Here is a 20,353-nt window from a genome sequence, read left to right as displayed (position 1 = left end):
CTGCAGAGAGTTTGTCAGACAACCCCCAAACTCTGCAGCCACAGTACCCTCTGAAGACAGTGAAGCATGGAGGTGCAAGCATCATGATATGATATGGATCAGTTGCATCAGTTTTTCACTATTTGCAAAGGATCTGTTTTTTCAAAAATTCGCCAGATCCTGCCTGATGGATAAATGTAGATAGATATATGGAAAGCTAGGTTACTTTCACACATCAGTTTGCTTCCGTCAGGCAGGATAGAGCGAATTTTTGAAAAAACGGATCCGTTGCAAATAGTGAAAAACTGATGCAACTGCTCCGTTTTTTTGATAGTGAGAAAACGGAAAAAGTACATAATTTCAATGGAAAAATGCATGATAAACCGGATTTGGAGGCCGGATTCATCATTTCCCATCTCAGTTTCATACTTTTTTCGCCGGATCCGTCGCTGCACATTTTTTGCCAGACAGAAAAAACTTTCCTCTGTACGTTATCACAGTTTCTTTTGACGGATCCGGCAAAAATCGGCTGAAAAGTGTGGTCATCAGGCGCAATCCGGTGCTAATGCAACTTTATGAGAAAAAAACTGATCCGGCGGGAAAAAAAAACGGATACGTTTTTTTCAAAACTCACCAGATTATGCCTGACAGCAAAAACCTGATGTGTGAAAGTAGCCTAACTATCCATATATCTATCTACATCTATCTATCTCATTCCATCTATCTGTCTGTCTACGTGTATCTATTTATCTATCTATCTGTCTGTCTATCTATGTGTGTAATGGCGTGTGGATTGGACAAATGTAAAAGAGGAGATTGGACAATACATGACATCACAAATCTTTTTTTTTGTTCAATAATACATCTTTATTTAGCTTTCAAAAACGCATACAAAAACGCATCAAAAAACCACATCAAAACCGCGCAAAAACGCATCTGCGTTTTCTACCAAGAGCTGTGGATTTAGTGCAGAAAAATCCGCAGGCAAATCTGCAATGTGTGCACATAGCCTTAGACCACAAATTTCAGCATTTTGTATTGCACTGAGACTGAGACCTAAAGTGTCAGTGTGCACCCGGGAACCCAAAACTGACTGTATAACTGTGCCACTGTTTGCATGCCGCTAACGAGGAGCAACAAATGTGCCACAAGCCTGGGATTCTCTGGCCACTGTCAGAATTTCTCATTGCACTGGGACGCCAAGTGTCACGAAAGTTTTGAGTTCCAGGACAAATAAGTGTGTCACTGATAGGGAAGATAAAATACCAATGTATGTCATTCATCAGACACAAACAACAAAAATCAGCGTACTACCAATCTGGTACCCCAGGGGACGCCCGCTAATGTCACGCTGATCCTTAGGCAATGCTGTGCTGACTCTTAAGACTATGTCTACATCTGCATTGTCCTAGGTATCAGAGGCCACCAATTCTCCCCTTAGATTCAGACATTGTAACAGAAGGAGAAACTTCATGTTTTACAACTTTAGCACACAAGAGGAGAACATAACACATCTCCCTGGAGTGATACTTCTTGGAAGCAGAAAAAGAGGAAGGAAACGTCTCACAGGCTAAACAGTACAGACACTGTAGTCGTGATGTTTCTTGGCGACACATACAGTAAAATGAGGCCCAGGCACACAACATGGATGTCTGCCAGCAGTGGAGCCCAGGAGCACTCCATGTAATCCCAGAAAATGGAGGACAATAGGTGCCACTGATATGAGGGCAGCACATTAATGCCGCAAAGCGCTGCGGAATATGTTGGCGCTATATAAATAAAAATTATTATTAAAAAATTATTATTATAATGCCGCAACACAGTGATAACGAAAACCTGAGACACTTAACTGATCTCCATGATTTGGTACAATGTATCTTCCAATCTACATAGTAACATAGTAACATAGTTAGTAAGGCCGAAAAAAGACATTTGTCCATCCAGTTCAGCCTATATTCCATCATAATAAATCTGATATCAAAGACATTACTATTTTGGAGCATCATTAATGATAGCACTGATATGGAGGCACCAAGGCGAATGTCACTGTCAATGTAATGTCACCGCTCTGCTGGTACAGAGGTGACTTATGGAGGCGTCACAACAGAAAGAGCATGGAGGCTGATAAAAGTAAAAGCAGCTCTTCAGTTCTGGAGCAGTCACAGCATGAAGGATTTCATCTATTCACTTAGCGGCCCGCACTTCCATAGAGTCACACAGTGGGAGGGAAAAGGAGAACGTAGGTCTGAGTATTACACATTCATTCATAGTGTCGTGTACGGCATTGTGTCCATTAATACTATGGCGTGCTGTGCATTATACACACTGACATATGTCAGACTGCATGTAGGACCAGACCTAAATGTGTAATATTTATTGCTACACTGAGCAACAGATACTTTATAAACTAGAACATGTATTTAAATATTTATACAGAGGTGAAGACAAATAATTTCTGTCTGTTCATACACCTGAATCAAATTCTAGCGCCATGCCCGGGATCGTAGACACTACGGCAGCGATCTGTAACCCTACAATGTCTATGCCTCTCATCATCTACGGTGAGTGATACACAGGATTCATGCACTGCTGTCCTCTCGATTCTCTCCACTTATCACATACAGTGGGGGAAAGAATAGTATTTAGTCAGCCACCAATTGTGCAAGTTCTCCCACTTAGAGATGAGAGAGGCCTGTAATTGACATCATAGGTAAGCCACAACTATGAGAGTCAAAATGAGAAAACAAATCCAGAAGATCACCTTGTCTGATTTGGCCAGATTTATTTAGTAAATTATGGTGGAAAATAAGTATTTGGTCACCTAAAACATGCAAGATTTCTGGCTCTCACAGACCTGTAACTTCTTCTTTAAGAGTCTCCTCTGTCCTCCACTCATTACCTGTAGTAACGGCACCTGTTTGAACTTGTTATCAGTATAAAAAGACACCTGTGCACACCCTCAAACAGTCTGACTCCAAACTCCACTATGGTGAAGATCAAAAGACCAAAGAGCTGTCGAAGGGCACCAGAAACAAAATTGCAGCCCTGCATGAGGCTGGGAAGACTGAATCTGCAATAAGCAAGCAGCTTGGTGTGATGAAATCAACTGTGGGAACAATAATAAGAAAATGGAAGACATACAAGACCACTGATAATCTCCCTCGACCTGGGGCTCCACACAAGACCTCATCCCGTGGGGTCAAAATGATCACAAGAATGTTGAGCGAAAATCCCAGAATCACACGGGGACCTAGTGACTTCCCTGCATAGATCTTGGACCACCGTAACAAAGGCTACTATCAGTAACACACTACGCCGCCAGGGACTCAGATCCTGAAGTGCCAGACGAGTCCCCCTGCTTAAGCCAGTACATGTACGGACCCCTTTGAAGTTTGCTAGAGCATTTGGATTATCCAGAAAAGTATTGGGAGAAAGTCATATGGTCTGATGAAACCAAAGTACAGGGTGGGCCATTTTTATGGATACACCTAAATAAAATTGGGAATGGTTGGTGATATCAACTTCCTGTTTGTGGCACATTAGTATATGGGAGGGGGAAAACTTTTCAAGATGGCTGGTGACCATAGCAGCCATTTTGAAGTCGGCCATTTTGGATCCAACTTTATTTTTTCCAATGGGAAGAGGGTCATGTGACACAAACTTATTGAGAATTTCACAAGAAAAACAATGGTGTGCTTGGTTTTAACGTAACTTTATTCCTTCATGCGTTATTTACAAGTTTATGACCACTTAGAAAATGTGTTCAAAGTGTTGCCCATTGTGTTGGATTGTCAATGCAACCCTCTTCTCCCACTCTTGACACACTGATAGCAACACTGCAGAAGAAATGCTAGCACAGGCTTCCAGTATCCAGGCCCAAAGCATCACTGCTCTAGAGGAGATCTGCATGGAGGAATGGGCCAACATACCGCCAACAGTGTGTGCCAACCTTGTGAAGACTTACAGAAAACGTTTGACCTCTGTCATTGCCAACAAAGGATATATGATACAATATTGAGAAGAACTTTTGTTAATGACCAAATACTTATTTTCCACCATAATTTGCAAAATAAATCTTGCCAAATCAGACAAGGTGATTTTCTGGATTTGTTTTCTCAGTTTAACTCTCAGGCTGCCGTTACACTATCAGTATTTGGTCAGTATTTTACATCAGTATTTGTAGCCAAAACCAGGAGTGGAACAATTAGAGGAAAAGTATAATAGAAACATATGCACCATTTCTGCATTTATCACCCACTCCTGGTTTTGGCTTACAAATACTGAGGTAAAATACTGACCAAATAGTGAACGTGTGACGGCAGCTGTTATGACCTGGTGGTAAGGACAACAATGGACCTGATGGTTAAGAGCACCCGGAAAGACCTGATAGCCACAGAACAAGCTCTGGGAAGTGGGAACTCTGCTGACCGCAATCCCTAAGCCTATCACACACACTAAAAATGGCCGTGGATTGCTCCTAACGCTCCCTATGCAACTCGACACAGCCTCAGAAACTAGCTAGCCCTTAAGAGGAAAAATAAGCCTACCTTGCTTCAGAGAAATTCCCCAAAGGAAAAGGCAGCCCCCACATATATTGACTGTGAGCAAGATGAAATCACAAACACAGAGATGAAATAGATTTAGCAAAGAGAGGCCCGACTTACTGAACAAACAGAGGACAGGAAAGGTCACTTTGCGGTCAGCACAAAAACCTACAAAAGCCACGCAGAGAGTGCAGGGAAAAAAAAACCTTCCGCACTGACTCACGGTGCGGGGGGCGCCCCTCTGCGTCCCAGAGCTTCCAGCAAGCAAGGCAATATTTAACAATAGCAAGCTGGACAGAAAAAATAGCAAACAAGCAAAATAGCAAAGAGGAACTTAGCTTCTGCTGGAGTAACAGGTAACCAGTACCATCCAGGAGCAAACTAGAGCCATAGTACAACATTGACAGCTGGCATCTAGCAATGATCCAAGAGGAGTTAAATAGAGTAGCCAGCTAACGAATTAAGCTCGTCACCTGTGGAAGGAAACTCAGAAACACCCACAGCCACCAGAGAAAGTCCATGGACAGAACCAGCCGAAGTACCATTCCTGACCACAGGAGGGAGCTCAACAACAGAATTCACAAGAGGCAGCCTCATAGTTGTGGTCTACCTATGATGTCAATTACAGGCCTCTCTCATCTTTTTAACCCCTTTACCCCCAAGGGTGGTTTGCACGTTAATGACCGGGCCAATTTTTACAATTCTGACCACTGTCCCTTTATGAGGTTATAACTCTGGAACGCTTCAACGGATCCCAGTGATTCTGACCTTGTTTTCTCGTGACATATTGTACTTCATGATAGTGGTAAAAATTCTTTGATAGTACCTGCGTTTATTTGTGAAAAAAACGGAAATTTGGCGAAAATTATGAAAATTTCGCAATTTTCCAACTTTGAATTTTTATGCAATTAAATCACAGAGATATGTCACACAAAATACTTAATAAGTAACATTTCCCACACGTCTACTTTACATCAGCACAATTTTGGAACCAAAATTTTTTTTTGTTAGGCAGTTATAAGGGTTAAAAGTTGACCAGCAATTTCTCATTTTTACAACACCATTTTATTTTAGGGACCACATCTCATTTGAAGTCATTTTGAGGGGTCTATGTGATAGAAAATACCCAAGTGTGACACCATTCTAAAAACTGCACCCCTCATGGTGCTCAAAACCATATTCAAGAAGTTTATTAACCCTTCTGGTGCTTCACAGGAATTTTTGGAATGTTTAAATAAAAATGAACATTTAACTTTTTTTCACAAAATATTTACTTCAGCTCCAATTTGTTTTATTTTACCAAGGGTAACAGGAGAAAATGGACCTCAAAAGTTGTTGTACAATTTGTCCTGAGTTCACCGATACCCCATATGTGGGGGTAAACCACTGTTTGGGCGCATGACAGAGCTCGGAAGCGAAGGAGCGCCATTTGACTTTTCAATGCAAAATTGACTGGAATCGAGATGGGACACCATGTTGCGTTTGGAGAGCCCCTGATGTGCCTAAACATTGAAACCCCCCACAAGTGACACCATTTTGGAAAGTAGACCCCCTAAGGAACTTATCTAGAGGTGTGGTGAGCACTTTGACCCACCAAGTGCTTCACAGAAGTTTATAATGCAGAACCGTAAAAATAAAAAATCATATTTTTTCACAAAAATTATCTTTTCGCCCCCAATTTTTTATTTTCCCAAGGGTAAGAGAAGAAATTGGACCCCAAAAGTTGTTGTACAATTTGTCCTGAGTACGCTGATACCCCATATGTGGGGGTAAACCACTGTTTGGGCACATGGGAGAGCTCAGAAGGGAAGGAGCGCCGTTTGACTTTTCAATGCAAAATTGACAGGAATTGAGATGGGACGCCATGTTGCGTTTGGAGAGCCACTGATGTGCCTAAACATTGAAACCCCCCACAAGTGACACCATTTTGGAAAGTAGACCCCCTAAGGAATTTATCTAGAGGTGTGGTGAGCACTTTGACCCACCAAGTGCTTCACAGAAGTTTATAATGCAGAACCGTAAAAATAAAAAATCATATTTTTTCACAAAAATTATCTTTTTGCCCCCAATTTTTTATTTTCCCAAGGGTAAGAGAAGAAATTGGACCCCAAAAGTTGTTGTACAATTTGTCCTGAGTACGCTGATACCCCATATGTGGGGGTAAACCACTGTTTGGGCGCATGGGAGAGCTCGGAAGGGAAGGAGCGCCGTTTGACTTTTCAATGCAAAATTGACAGGAATTGAGATGGGACGCCATGTTGCGTTTAGAGAGCCACTGATGTGCCTAAACATTGAAACCCCCCACAAGTGACACCATTTTAGAAAGTAGACCCCCTATGGAGCTTATCTAGATGTGTTTTGAGCGCTTTGACCCACCAAGGGCTTCACAGAAGTTTATAATGCAGAGCCGTAAAAATAAAACAAAAATTTTTTCCCACAAAAATTATTTTTTTAGCCCCCAGTTTTGTATTTTCCCGAGGATAACAGGAGAAATTGGACCCCAAAATTTGTTGCCCAATTTGTCCTGAGTGCGATTATACACAATATGTGGGGGGAACCACTGTTTGGGCACATGGGAGAGCTCAGAAGGGAAGGAGCGCCATTTGGAATGCAGACTTAAATGGAATGGTCTGCAGGTGTCACATTGCGTTTGCAGAGCCCCTAATGTACCTAAACAGTAGAAACCCCCCACAAGTGACACCATTTTGGAAACTAGACACCCTAATGAACTCATCTAGATGTGTTGTTAGAGCTTTGAACCCCCAAGTGTTTCACTACAGTTTGTAACGCAGAGCCGTGAAAATAAAAAAATAAAAACTTTCCCCCAAAAATTATTTTTTAGCCCCCAGTTTTGTATTTTCTCGAGGGTAAGAGGAGAAATTCGACCCCAAAAGTTGTTGTCCAATTTGTCCTGAGTACGCTGATACCCCATATGTAGGGGGAACCACCGTTTGGGCGCATGGGAGGGCTCGGAAGGGAAGGAGTGCCATTTGGAATGCAGACTTAGATGGAATGGTCTGCAGGCGTCACATTGCGTTTGCAGAGCCCCTAATGTACCTAAACAGTAGAAACCCCCCACAAGTGACCCCATATTGGAAACTAGACCCCCCCAGGGAACTCATCTAGATGTGTTGTGAGAACTTTGAACCCCCAAGTGTTTCACTACAGTTTATAACGCAGAGCCGTGAAAATAAAAAATCTTTTTTTTTCCCACAAAAATTATTTTTTAGCCCCCAGTTTTGTATTTTCCCAAAGGTAACAGGAGAAATTGGACCCCAAAAGTTGTTGTCCTATTTGTCCTGAGTACGCTGATACCCGATATGTTGGGGTAAACCCCTGTTTGGGCACACGGGAGAGCTCGGAAGGGAAGGAGCACTGTTTTACTTTTTCAACGCAGAATTGGCTGGAATTGAGATCGGACGCCATGTCGTGTTTGGAGAGCCCCTGATGTGCCTAAACAGTGGAAACCCCCCAATTATAACTGAAACCCTAATCCAAACACACCCCTAACCCTAATTCCAACAGTAACCCTAACCACACCTCTAACCCTGACACACCCCTAACCCTAATCCCAACCCTATTCCCAACTGTAAATGTAATCTAAACCCTAACCCTAACTTTAGCCCCAACCCTAACTGTAGCCCCAACCCTAACCCTAACCCTAGCCCTAACCCTAGCCCTAACCCTAGCCCTAACCCTAACCCTAGCCCTAACCCTAATGGGAAAATGGAAATAAATACATTTTTTTAATTTTTCCCTAATGTGATGAAGGGGGGTTTGATTTACTTTTATAGCGAGTTTTTTAGCGGATTTTTATGATTGGCAGCCGTCACACACTGAAAGACGCTTTTTATTGCAAAAAATATTTTTTGCGTTACCACATTTTGAGAGCTATAATTTTTCCATATTTTGGTCCACAGTGTCATGTGAGGTCTTGTTTTTTGCGGGACGAGTTGACGTTTTTATTGGTAACATTTTCGGGCACGTGACATTTTTTGATCGCTTTTTATTCCGATTTTTGTGAGGCAGAATGACCAAAAACCAGCTATTCATGAATTTCTTTTGGGGGAGGCGTTTATACCGTTCCGCGTTTGGTAAAATTGATAAAGCAGTTTTATTCTTCGGGTCAGTACGATTACAGCGTCACCTCATTTATATCATTTTTTTATGTTTTGGCGCTTTTATACAATAAAAACTATTTTACAGAAAAAATAATTATTTTTGCATCGCTTTATTCTCAGGACTATAACTTTTTTAATTTTTTGCTGATGATGCTGTATGGCGGCTTGTTTATTGCGGGACAAGATGACGTTTTCAGCGGTACCATGGTTATTTATATCTGTCTTTTTGATCGCGTGTTATTCCACTTTTTGTTCGGCGGTATGACAATAAAGCGTTGTTTTTTGCCTCGTTTTTTTTTCTTTTTTTTCTTACGGTGTTTACTGAAGGGGTTAACTAGTGGGCCAGTTTTATGGGTTGGGTCGTTACGGACGCGGCAATACTATATATGTGTACTTTTATTGTTTTGGTTTTTTTATTTAGATGAAGAAATGTATTTATGGGAATAATATTTTTATTTTTTTTTCATTATTTAGGAGTATTTTTTTTTTTTTTTTTTTACACATTTGGAAAATTTTTTTTTTACTTTTTTATTTTGTCCCAGGGGGGGACATCACAGATCAATCATCTGACAGCGTGCGTAGCACTCTGTCAGATCACTGATCTGACTTACAGTGCTGCAGGCTTCACAGTGCCTGCTCTGAGCAGGCTCTGTGAAGCCACCTCCCTCCCTGCAGGACCCGGATCCGCGGCCATCTTGGATCCGGGGCTGGAGCAGGCAGGGAAGGAGGTAAGACCCTCGCAGCAACGCTATCACATCGCGTTGCTGCGGGGGGCTCAGGGAAGCCCGCAGGGAGCCCCCTCCCTGCGGGAAGCTTCCCTATACCGCCGGCACATCGCGATCATCTTTGATCGCGGTGTGCCAGGGGTTAATGTGCCGGGGGCGGTCCGTGACCGCTCCTGGCACATAGTGCCGGATGTCATCTGCGATAAACAACTGACACCCGGCTGCGATCGGCGGCGCTCCCCCCGTGAGCGCTGCCGATCGCATATGACGTACTATCCCGTCGGTGGTCATAGGGGCCTACCCCACCTCGACGGGATAGTACGTCTAATGTCAGAAAGGGGTTAAGTGGGAGCGCTTGCACAATTGGTGGCTGACTAATTTCTTTTTTTCTCCACTGTATCTTGTGATTATATATGTACGTTTATTAGTATAAATGTATATATGCTACATCCACATCATTTGTAGACCCATATACAGCTGGGTCTTTTATATATTAGTGACATCCAGGCAAATTGTATAAAGGTGAGAACAAAAACCACTAATACAGTACATATTACTTGATTACTGTTACAGCGCCCGAGGAAGCCCAAGCGAAACGCGAGTCGGGGCTGCACTGGGACACACGTTGGGATGCAAATATGGGTAAACAGGGTATTCTTTAAGACTATTTTCTCCCCAAGGTCTCAGATTTTTGGAAAGGAGTATTCATTTGAACCTATTCCTACCTTCACTATTTAATCTTTAGATAGAGCACTGTTCACTTTTTTGAATATACGATTTGCAAGATAGGTTTTTGAAATGGAGGGATCTGACTTTTGCTAGCTTGCCCATCCTGTGATTTAACCAGCATTTTTTGTGTCCTTCACACACGAGCCTTCTATGTGCCTTGTTTGTTGTTGCTGTTGATTACTATATGTGATTGATTGTTGGTATTTATACTTTAATAAACTTTGTTATATTTTTTTATAGCGTTTTGGACAATGACTCTGTGAGTTCTTGTAGGATTTAAAATTGTATAAAGGTATACATGACCGATAGTTCTACATGACTCTGTATACCCTCCAACAATCCTCTATATGGTATACAGGAATCTATACCAATGAGCAGATATCTATACAGTTATACAAGGCTCTACACCAGATGAATTTATCCCTCTGTGCTACACAGTAACCCCCATACAGTGCTGTATACAGCATTACATGGCTATACACCCGCATACAGTGCTGTATACAGTAATACATAGCTATAGACCCGCATACAGTGCTGTATACAGTAATACATGGCTATAGACCCCCATACAGTGCTGTATACAGCATTACATGGCTATAGACCCGCATACAGTGCTGTATACAGTAATACATAGCTATAGACCCGCATACAGTGCTGTATACAGTAATACATGGCTATAGACCCGCATACAGTGCTGTATACAGTAATACATGGCTATAGACCCGCATACAGTGCTGTATACAGTAATACATAGCTATAGACCCGCATACAGTGCTGTATACAGTAATACATGGCTATAGACCCGCATACAGTGCTGTATACAGTAATACATGGCTATAGACCCGCATACAGTGCTGTATACAGTAATACATGGCTATAGACCCGCATACAGTGCTGTATACAGTAATAAATGGCTATAGACCCGCATACAGTGCTGTATACAGTAATACATGGCTATAGACCCGCATACAGTGCTGTATACAGTAATAAATGGCTATAGACCCGCATACAGTGCTGTATACAGTAATACATGGCTATAGACCCGCATACAGTGCTGTATACAGTAATAAATGGCTATAGACCCGCATACAGTGCTGTATACAGTAATACATGGCTATAGACCCCCATACAGTGCTGTATACAGCATTACATGGCTATAGACCCGCATACAGTGCTGTAAACAGTAATACATGGCTATAGACCCGCATACAGTGCTGTATACAGTAATACATGGCTATAGACCCCCATATCGTGCTGTATACAGTAATACATAGCTATAGACCCCCATACAGTGCTGTATACAGTAATACATGGCTATAGACCCCCATACAGTGCTGTATACAGTATTACATGGCTATATACACCCATACAGTGCTGTATACAGTATACATACGATACTCTTTATTGATCCCGGGGGAAATTACGGTATTACAGCAGCAATACAAACAGCAGTACATAAAATATTAGGATAGAAATCTTGCACAAGTATACCAACTTACTTATACCATTACATGGCTCTGTAGACCCCCATACAGTGCTGTATACAGTATTACATGGCTATATACCCCCATACAGTGCTGTATATAGTATTACATGGCTATATACCCCCATGCAGTGCTGTATACAGTATTACATGGCTATAGACCCCCATACAGTGCTGTATACAGTATTACATGGCTATAGACCCCCATACAGTGCTGTATACAGTATTACATGGCTATAGACCCCCATACAGTGCTGTATGCAGTATCACATGGCTATAGACCCCCATACAGTGCTGTATACAGTATTACATGGCTATATACCCCCATAGTGCTGTATACAGTATCACATGGCTATATACCCCCATACAGTGATGTACACAGTATTACATGGCTATATACCCCCAACACCCATCATTTATCCTCAACAACTGCGACCTCACAGGAACGGACAAATATACCTACCTGGGCCTAGAGATTCACCGGTCAGGGAACTTCAAACAAGCCATAGAGACCCTGAAAGACAAGGCCTGCAAAACCTTCTATGCCATCCGAAGGACACTCTACCATCTGAAGCCACCAATGAGGGTCTGGCTAAAAATCTTCGACTCCATCATGGCCCCAATCCTCCTGTATGGCAGCGAAGTCTGGGGTCCTCACACCTACCCAGACTGGTCAAAGTGGGATTCCAGTCCAACAGAAATATTCCACCTGGAATTCTGCAAGCACCTTCTCCAGGTCATCGGAGCACCTCCAACAGTGCTTGTCGGGCCGAGCTGGGCAGATTCCCTCTACATCTAACAGTTCTAAAGAGGGCGCTGTCATTCCGGGCTCACCTGCATAGGAGCAATCCAAGCTCCCAGCACCATAAAGCCCTGATACATGAAGGTGAAACAGAAAAACCAGAACCCCCGGAACAGCCCAGCCAAACCCAACCGGAGCAGAACACCAATCACAACAACCTGACAAAAGCCGGAATTAGGAAGATGGCAGACGAAGGCCAGGAGAGGTATGTCAGTGACTGGAAGAATGATATCATCAGCTCACAGAAACTGACCATGTACCGGAGCCTACAGAGACACTACAGACTGGCCCCATATCTGGAGAAACTCCCGGACCCCAGAGACCGCCAGATCCTGAGCCGATATAGACTCAGTGCCCACAGTCTGGCCATCGAATGTGGCCGACACAGGCAGAGCTACAAGCCCAGGGAGGAAAGACTGTGCCAACACTGTGACCAGGAGGCCATAGAGGACGAAACCCACTTCCTGCTACACTGCTCCAAATACTCAGCAGTGAGGGACACTCACTTCAGGAGACTCTCACATCTCTTCCCAGACTTCACCACCATGAAGGAGGAAGAGAAAACATATATCTTGCTGGGAGAAGAAGAGAGAGCGGTGGAGATAGCAGCGCGGTATGTGAGCGAATGTCATAGACTGCGAGAAAGAGAACTATGATGCCATGGACTATAGCCCCCAACCTGGATCTGCCCCATCCACCTCCCCTATACCATGGACTATAGCCCCCACAATGGACCTGCCCCATCCACCTCCCCTATGCCATGGACTATAGCCCCCAACCTGGACCTGCCCCATCCACCTCCCCTATGCCATGGACTATAGCCCCCACCCTGGATCTGCCCCATCCACCTCCCCTATGCCATGGACTATAGCCCCCAACCTGGACCTGCCCCATCCACCTCCCCTATGCCATGGACTATAGCCCCCAACCTGGATCTGCCCCATCCACCTCCCCTATGCCATGGACTATAGCCCCCAACCTGGATCTGCCCCATCCACCTCCCCTATGCTATGGACTATAGCCCCCACCCTGGATCTGCCCCATCCACCTCCCCCACAGCTCCTACCCAACATCCCCACAGTCCCTATCCCTATTGCCTCTATACACTTGCTTTGGCAAAACTGATGTGTATTTGGTCCTGCCAATAAAGCTTCTTTGAATCTTGAATCTTGAAACAGTGCTGTATACAGTATTACATGGCTATAGACCCCCATACAGTGCTGTATACAGCATTACATGGCTATAGACCCGCATACAGTGCTGTATACAGTAATACATGGCTATAGACCCGCATACAGTGCTGTATACAGTAATACATGGCTATAGACCCGCATACAGTGCTGTATACAGCATTACATGGCTATAGACCCGCATACAGTGCTGTATACAGTAATACATGGCTATAGACCCGCATACAGTGCTGTATACAGTAATACATGGCTATAGACCCCCATACAGTGCTGTATACAGTAATACATGGCTATAGACCCCCATATCGTGCTGTATACAGTAATACATAGCTATAGACCCCCATACAGTGCTGTATACAGTAATACATGGCTATAGACCCCCATACAGTGCTGTATACAGTATTACATGGCTATAGACCCCCATACAGTGCTGTATACAGTATTACATGGCTATAGACCCCCATACAGTGCTGTATACAGTAATACATGGCTATAGACCCCCATATCGTGCTGTATACAGTAATACATAGCTATAGACCCCCATACAGTGCTGTATACAGTAATACATGGCTATAGACCCCCATACAGTGCTGTATACAGTATTACATGGCTATAGACCCCCATACAGTGCTGTATACAGTATTACATGGCTATATACACCCATACAGTGCTGTATACAGTATACATACGATACTCTTTATTGATCCCGGGGGAAATTACGGTATTACAGCAGCAATACAAACAGCAGTACATAAAATATTAGGATAGAAATCTTGCACAAGTATACCAACTTACTTATACCATTACATGGCTCTGTAGACCCCCATACAGTGCTCTATACAGTATTACATGGCTATATACCCCCATACAGTGCTGTATATAGTATTACATAGCTATATACCCCCATACAGTGCTGTATATAGTATTACATGGCTATAGACCCCCATACAGTGCTGTATATAGTATTACATGGCTATATACCCCCATACAGTGCTGTATACAATATTACATGGCTATATACCCCCATACAGTGCTGTATACAGTATTACATGGCTATAGACCCCCATACAGTGCTGTATACAGTATTACATGGCTATAGACCCCCATACAGTGCTGTATACAGTATTACATGGCTATATACCCCCATAGTGCTGTATACAGTATCACATGGCTATATACCCCCATACAGTGATGTACACAGTATTACATGGCTATAGACCCCATACAGTGCTGTATACAGTATTACATGGCTATAGACCCCCATACAGTGCTGTATACAGTATCACATGGCTACAGACCCCCATACAGTGCTGTATACAGTATTACATGGCTATATACCCCCATAGTGCTGTATACAGTATCACATGGCTATAGACCCCCATACAGTGCTGTATACAGTATTACATGGCTATATACCCCCATAGTGCTGTATACAGTATCACATGGCTATAGACCCCCATACAGTGCTGTATACAGTATCACATGGCTACAGACCCCCATACAGTGCTGTATACAGTATTACATGGCTATATACCCCCATAGTGCTGTATACAGTATCACATGGCTATAGACCCCCATACAGTGCTGTATACAGTACTACATGGCTATAGACCCCCATACAGTGCTGTATACAGTACTAAATGGCTCTGTAGACCCCCATACAGTGCTGTATACAGTATTACATAGCTCTGTAGACCCCCATACAGTGCTGTATACAGTATTACATAGCTCTGTAGACCCCCATACAGTGCTGTATACAGTATTACATGGCTATAGACCCCCATACAGTGCTGTATACACAGTATTACATGGCTCTGTAGACCCCCATACAGTGCTGTATACAGTATTACATAGCTCTGTAGACCCCCATACAGTGCTGTATACAGTATTACATAGCTCTGTAGACCCCCATACAGTGCTGTATACAGTATTACATAGCTCTGTAGACCCCCATACAGTGCTGTATACAGTATTACATGGCTATAGACCCCCATACAGTGCTGTATACACAGTATTACATGGCTCTGTAGACCCCCATACAGTGCTGTATACAGTATTACATAGCTCTGTAGACCCCCATACAGTGCTGTATACAGTATTACATAGCTCTGTAGACCCCCATACAGTGCTGTATACAGTACTACATAGCTCTGTAGACCCCCATACAGTGCTGTATACAGTATTACATGGCTCTGTAGACCCCCATACAGTGCTGTATACAGTATTACATGGCTATAGACCCCCATACAGTGCTGTATACAGTATTACATAGCTCTGTAGACCCCCATACAGTGCTGTATACAGTATTACATGGCTATAGACCCCCATACAGTGCTGTATACAATATTACATGGCTCTGTAGACCCCCATACAGTGCTGTATACAGTATTACATGGCTCTGTAGACCCCCATACAGTGCTGTATACAGTATTACATGGCTATAGACCCCCATACAGTGCTGTATACAGTATTACATGGCTCAGTAGACCCCCATACAGTGCTGTATACAGTATTACATGGCTCTGTAGACCCCCCATGCAGTGCTGTATACAGTACTACATGGCTCTGTAGACCCCCATACAGTGCTGTATACAGTATTACATGGCTATAGACCCCCATACAGTGCTGTATACACAGTATTACATGGCTCTGTAGACCCCCATACAGTGCTGTATACAGTATTACATAGCTCTGTAGACCCCATACAGTGCTGTATACAGTATTACATGGCTCTGTAGACCCCCATACAGTGCTGTATACAGTATTACATGGCTCTGTAGACCCCCATACAGTGCTGTATACAGTATTACATGGCTATAGACCCCCATACAGTGCTGTATACAGTATTACATAGCTCTGTAGACCCCCATACAGTGCTGTATACAGTATTACATGGCTATAGACCCCCATACAGTGCTGTATACAATATTACATGGCTCTGTAGACCCCCATACAGTGCTGTATACAGTATTACATGGCTCTGTAGACCCCCATACAGTGCTGTATACAGTATTACATGGCTATAGACCCCCATACAGTGCTGTATACAGTATTACATGGCTATAGACCCCCATACAGTGCTGTATACAGTAATACATGGCTATAGACCCCCATACAGTGCTGTATACAGTATTACATGGCTCTGTAGACCCCCATACAGTGCTGTATACAGTATTACATGGCTCTGTAGACCCCCATACAGTGCTGTATACAGTATTACATGGCTCTGTAGACCCCCATACAGTGCTGTATAGTAGTTCTACATGGCTCTGTAGACCCCCATACAGTGCTGTATACAGTATTACATGGCTCTGTAGACCCCCATACAGTGCTGTATAGTAGTTCTACATGGCTCTGTAGACCCCCATACAGTGCTGTATACAGTATTACATGGCTCTGTAGACCCCCATACAGTGCTGTATAGTAGTTCTACATGGCTCTGTAGACCCCCATACAGTTGCACTTACATAAAGCTCTCTCAGCTCTGCCTCATAGAAGAGAATGGGCTGTTGCAGCTGCAGCACCTCGGATGTCTCGTCGTCCCCCTCCGGCATCAGCAGATCCCCCCTGTGTCCTCCATACGGGAAGAGCTCCTGCCGAGAGATAGCAGCGGTGATCGTCAGCAGGCAGTGCCAGTGCAGCAGCAGAGGGAGCAGCCGGGTCCTCATGGTGATCGGTGGCAGCGGAGGGACTGTACGCAGCACCGCGCCCCACTACTGACTGCAGGAATTCTGACCCGGGACCTTCCACATCCGACCCCAAGCGGCTGTGAGGGCGGAGGGAGGAGGCTGCAGGGCGGGGAGAGGGGAGCTGGTGAGGGTCCAGAGGACAGCTGGCTCCTGCCCACCCTCCATCCATGGCTGCGGGAGGGGGTGGGGAGCGCTCCCAGCACGATGGAGGCTACAGTCAGTCATTGATGGCAGGAGAGTGAGGGAACTAGTCCAGAAACTGAGGACGGAGGCCGCTCTGCTGTATGGGTAGCCACAGCTGCTGCAGAACCTCACAGCAGAGCTGCCGGCATCCCATACAAAACCACAGCTGCTGCAGAACTTCATAGCACAGCTGCGGGCATCCCGCACAAAATCACAGCTACTGCAGAACCTCACAGCAGAGTTGCCGGCATCCCGTACAAAACCACAGCTGCTGCAGAACCTAACAGCAGAGTTGCCGGCATCCCGTACAAAACCACAGCTGCTGCAGAACCTCACAGCAAAGTTGCTGGCATCTCATACAAAATCACAGCTGCTACAGAAACTCACAGCAGAGCTGCCGGCATCTCACACAAAATCACAGCTGCTGCAGAACCTCACAGCAGAGCTGCTTGCATTCAGTAGAAAATCACAGGTGCTGCAGAACTTCATAGCAGAGCTGCCGGCATTCAGTACAAAATCACAGCTACTGCAGAACCTCACAGCAGAGCTGCCAGCATCTCATACAAAACCACAGCTGCTGCAGAACCTCACAGCAGAGTTGCCGGCATCCCGTACAAAACCACAGCTGCTGCAGAACCTCACAGCAGAGTTGCTGGCATCTCATATAAAACCACAGCTGCTGCAGAAACTCACAGCAGAGCTGCCGGCATCTCATACAAAATCACAGCTGCTGCAGAACCTCACAGCAGAGCTGCTTGCATTGAGTAGAAAATCACAGCTGCTGCAGAACCTCACAGCAGAGCTGCTTGCATTGAGTAGAAAATCACAGCTGCTGCAGAACCTCACAGCAGAGCTGCCAGCATCTCAGACAAAAATCACAACTGCTGCAGAACCTCGCATCAGAGTTGCCGGCCTCTCATAGAAAACCACAGCTGCTGCAGAACCTCACAGCAGAGCTGCCGGCATCGAATGCAAAATCACAGCTGCTGCAGAACCTCATAGCTGAGATGCCAGCATCCCATACAAAATCACAGCTGCTGCAGAACCTCATAGCAGAGCTGCCAGCATCCCATACAAAATCACAGCTGCTGCAGAACCTCATAGCAGAGCTGCAGGCATCCTGTACAAAATCACAGCTGATGCAAAACCTCAGAGCAGAGCTGCGGGCATCCTGTACAAAGTCACAGCTGCTGCAGAACCTCACAGCAGAGTTGCCGGCATCTCATAGAAAACCACAGCTGCCGCAGAGCTGCCGGCATCGTGTACAAAACCAAGAGCTGCCGGCATCATACGCTGAGTACATGGTATCAGTGTTTGGCCAGGCCACCCTTCGTGTATGTTCCTTACAGTTACGCAGTGTGACCGTGCAATGCTACCTACTGCCATGAATTGTTGTTCTGGCCCTGCTAGCAAATATCACGTGCGGATTGGTAACGCGGCGTATTATCAGGTCCGGGGTCCTGTTATCCAGGACTTATAGGGAACTTCTCATAAGACTCATGCTGCCCGAACCCTTGACGCTGGCTGTTAGGCTATGTTCACACGTTGCGTTTTTTTGCTGTGTTTTTTAATGCAAATTTCCAGCTTTGTTTCACAGTAAGGGTATGTTCACACGTTCAGGATTTCCATCCTTTTTTTTTCCTGACTGTTTTTTAAAAAACTGCAGCTCTTGGCAGAAAACGCAGGTCCTTTTTTTGGTCCTTTTTTGGTCCGTTTTTGATGCGTTTTTTGATGCGTTTTTTGATGCGTTTTTTTGATGCAGTTTTCTAGCCAGAGTCTGTGTGTTTTCTAGGAATTTTTTTAGGGTTAAAATGGCTGAAAATACCCTAACCCTACCCCTACCCCTAACCCTACCCCTAACCCTAACCCTACCCCTAACCCTACCCCTAACCCTAACCCTACCCCTAACCCTACCCCTAACCCTAACCCTACCCCTACCCCTAACCCTACCCCTAACCCTACCCCTAACCCTACCCCTACCCCTATTCTAACCTTAGTGAAAAAAAAAAAAAAAAAATTCTTTATTTTTTTTATTGTCCCTACCTATGGGGGTGACAAAGGGGGGGGGGTGTCATTTACTATTTTTTTATTTTGATCACTGAGAGAGGTTATATCTCAGTGATCAAAATGCACTTTGGAACGAATCTGCCGGCCGGCAGATTCGGCGGGCGCACTGCGCATGCGCCCGCCATTTTGCAAGATGGCGGCGCCCAGGGAGAAGACGGCCGGACGGACACCGGGACGCCGGGTGAGTATAAGGGGGGGAGATTAGGGCACGGGGGGGGCATCAGAGCACTGGGGGGGGGCATCGGAGCACTGGGGGGGGGCATCGGAGCACGGGGGGGCGGGATCGGAACACGGGGGGGGCAGCCACACTCCGCCCACGCACTTCCGCCCGCTCCCCGCACTTCCTGCTGCAGCGGTTCTGCACATCAAATCGCAGTAAAACCCGCAGATATATTTTTGATCTGCGGGTTTTACTGCGGTTTGGACCTCACAATGGAGGTCTATGGGTGCAGAACCGCTGCGGCTCCGGAAAAAGAATTGACATGCTCCTTCTTTTTTCCGGGAGCTATTCAGCGCGTCTTTTTTTTAACAATTTCCGGACCATGTGCACAGTGTGTCCTGTTTTCCATAGGGTACAGTGTACTGTACCCTGCATGGAAAACAGCTGCGGAACCGCAGCGGCAAAACCGCCGCGGTTCCGCGGTAAAAAACGCACTGTGTGAACATGGCCTAACAGCTAAAAACTCAAAAAAACACACACCATAAGGGTATGTTCACACGTTCAGGATTTCCATCCTTTTTTTTTCCTGACTGTTTTTTAAAAAACTGCAGCTCTTGGCAGAAAACGCAGGTCCTTTTTTTGGTCCTTTTTTGGTCCGTTTTTGATGCGTTTTTTGATGCG

General features: G+C 44.8%; 1 protein-coding gene across 1 annotated transcript in view; it reads right to left on the bottom strand.

Annotated features, from left to right (window-relative positions):
• NID2 (nidogen 2) overlaps positions 1-17,347 on the bottom strand; it is a 76,222-nt gene extending 58,875 nt beyond the window's left edge. The window contains exon 1 of the mRNA XM_069738851.1: positions 17,041-17,347. Within this exon, the coding sequence (XP_069594952.1) occupies positions 17,041-17,241 (201 nt within the window). The 5' untranslated portion in view covers positions 17,242-17,347. The remainder of the gene's footprint in view (positions 1-17,040) is intronic.
• Between the last annotated feature and the right edge of the window lie 3,006 nt (positions 17,348-20,353).

Source organism: Ranitomeya imitator, chromosome 1 (assembly GCF_032444005.1).
Source record: "Ranitomeya imitator isolate aRanImi1 chromosome 1, aRanImi1.pri, whole genome shotgun sequence".
NCBI classification, from domain to species: Eukaryota; Metazoa; Chordata; class Amphibia; order Anura; family Dendrobatidae; genus Ranitomeya; species Ranitomeya imitator.
The sequence above is the reverse complement of the archived record's forward strand: the minus strand, read 5'-3'. Positions and strand labels throughout refer to the sequence as shown.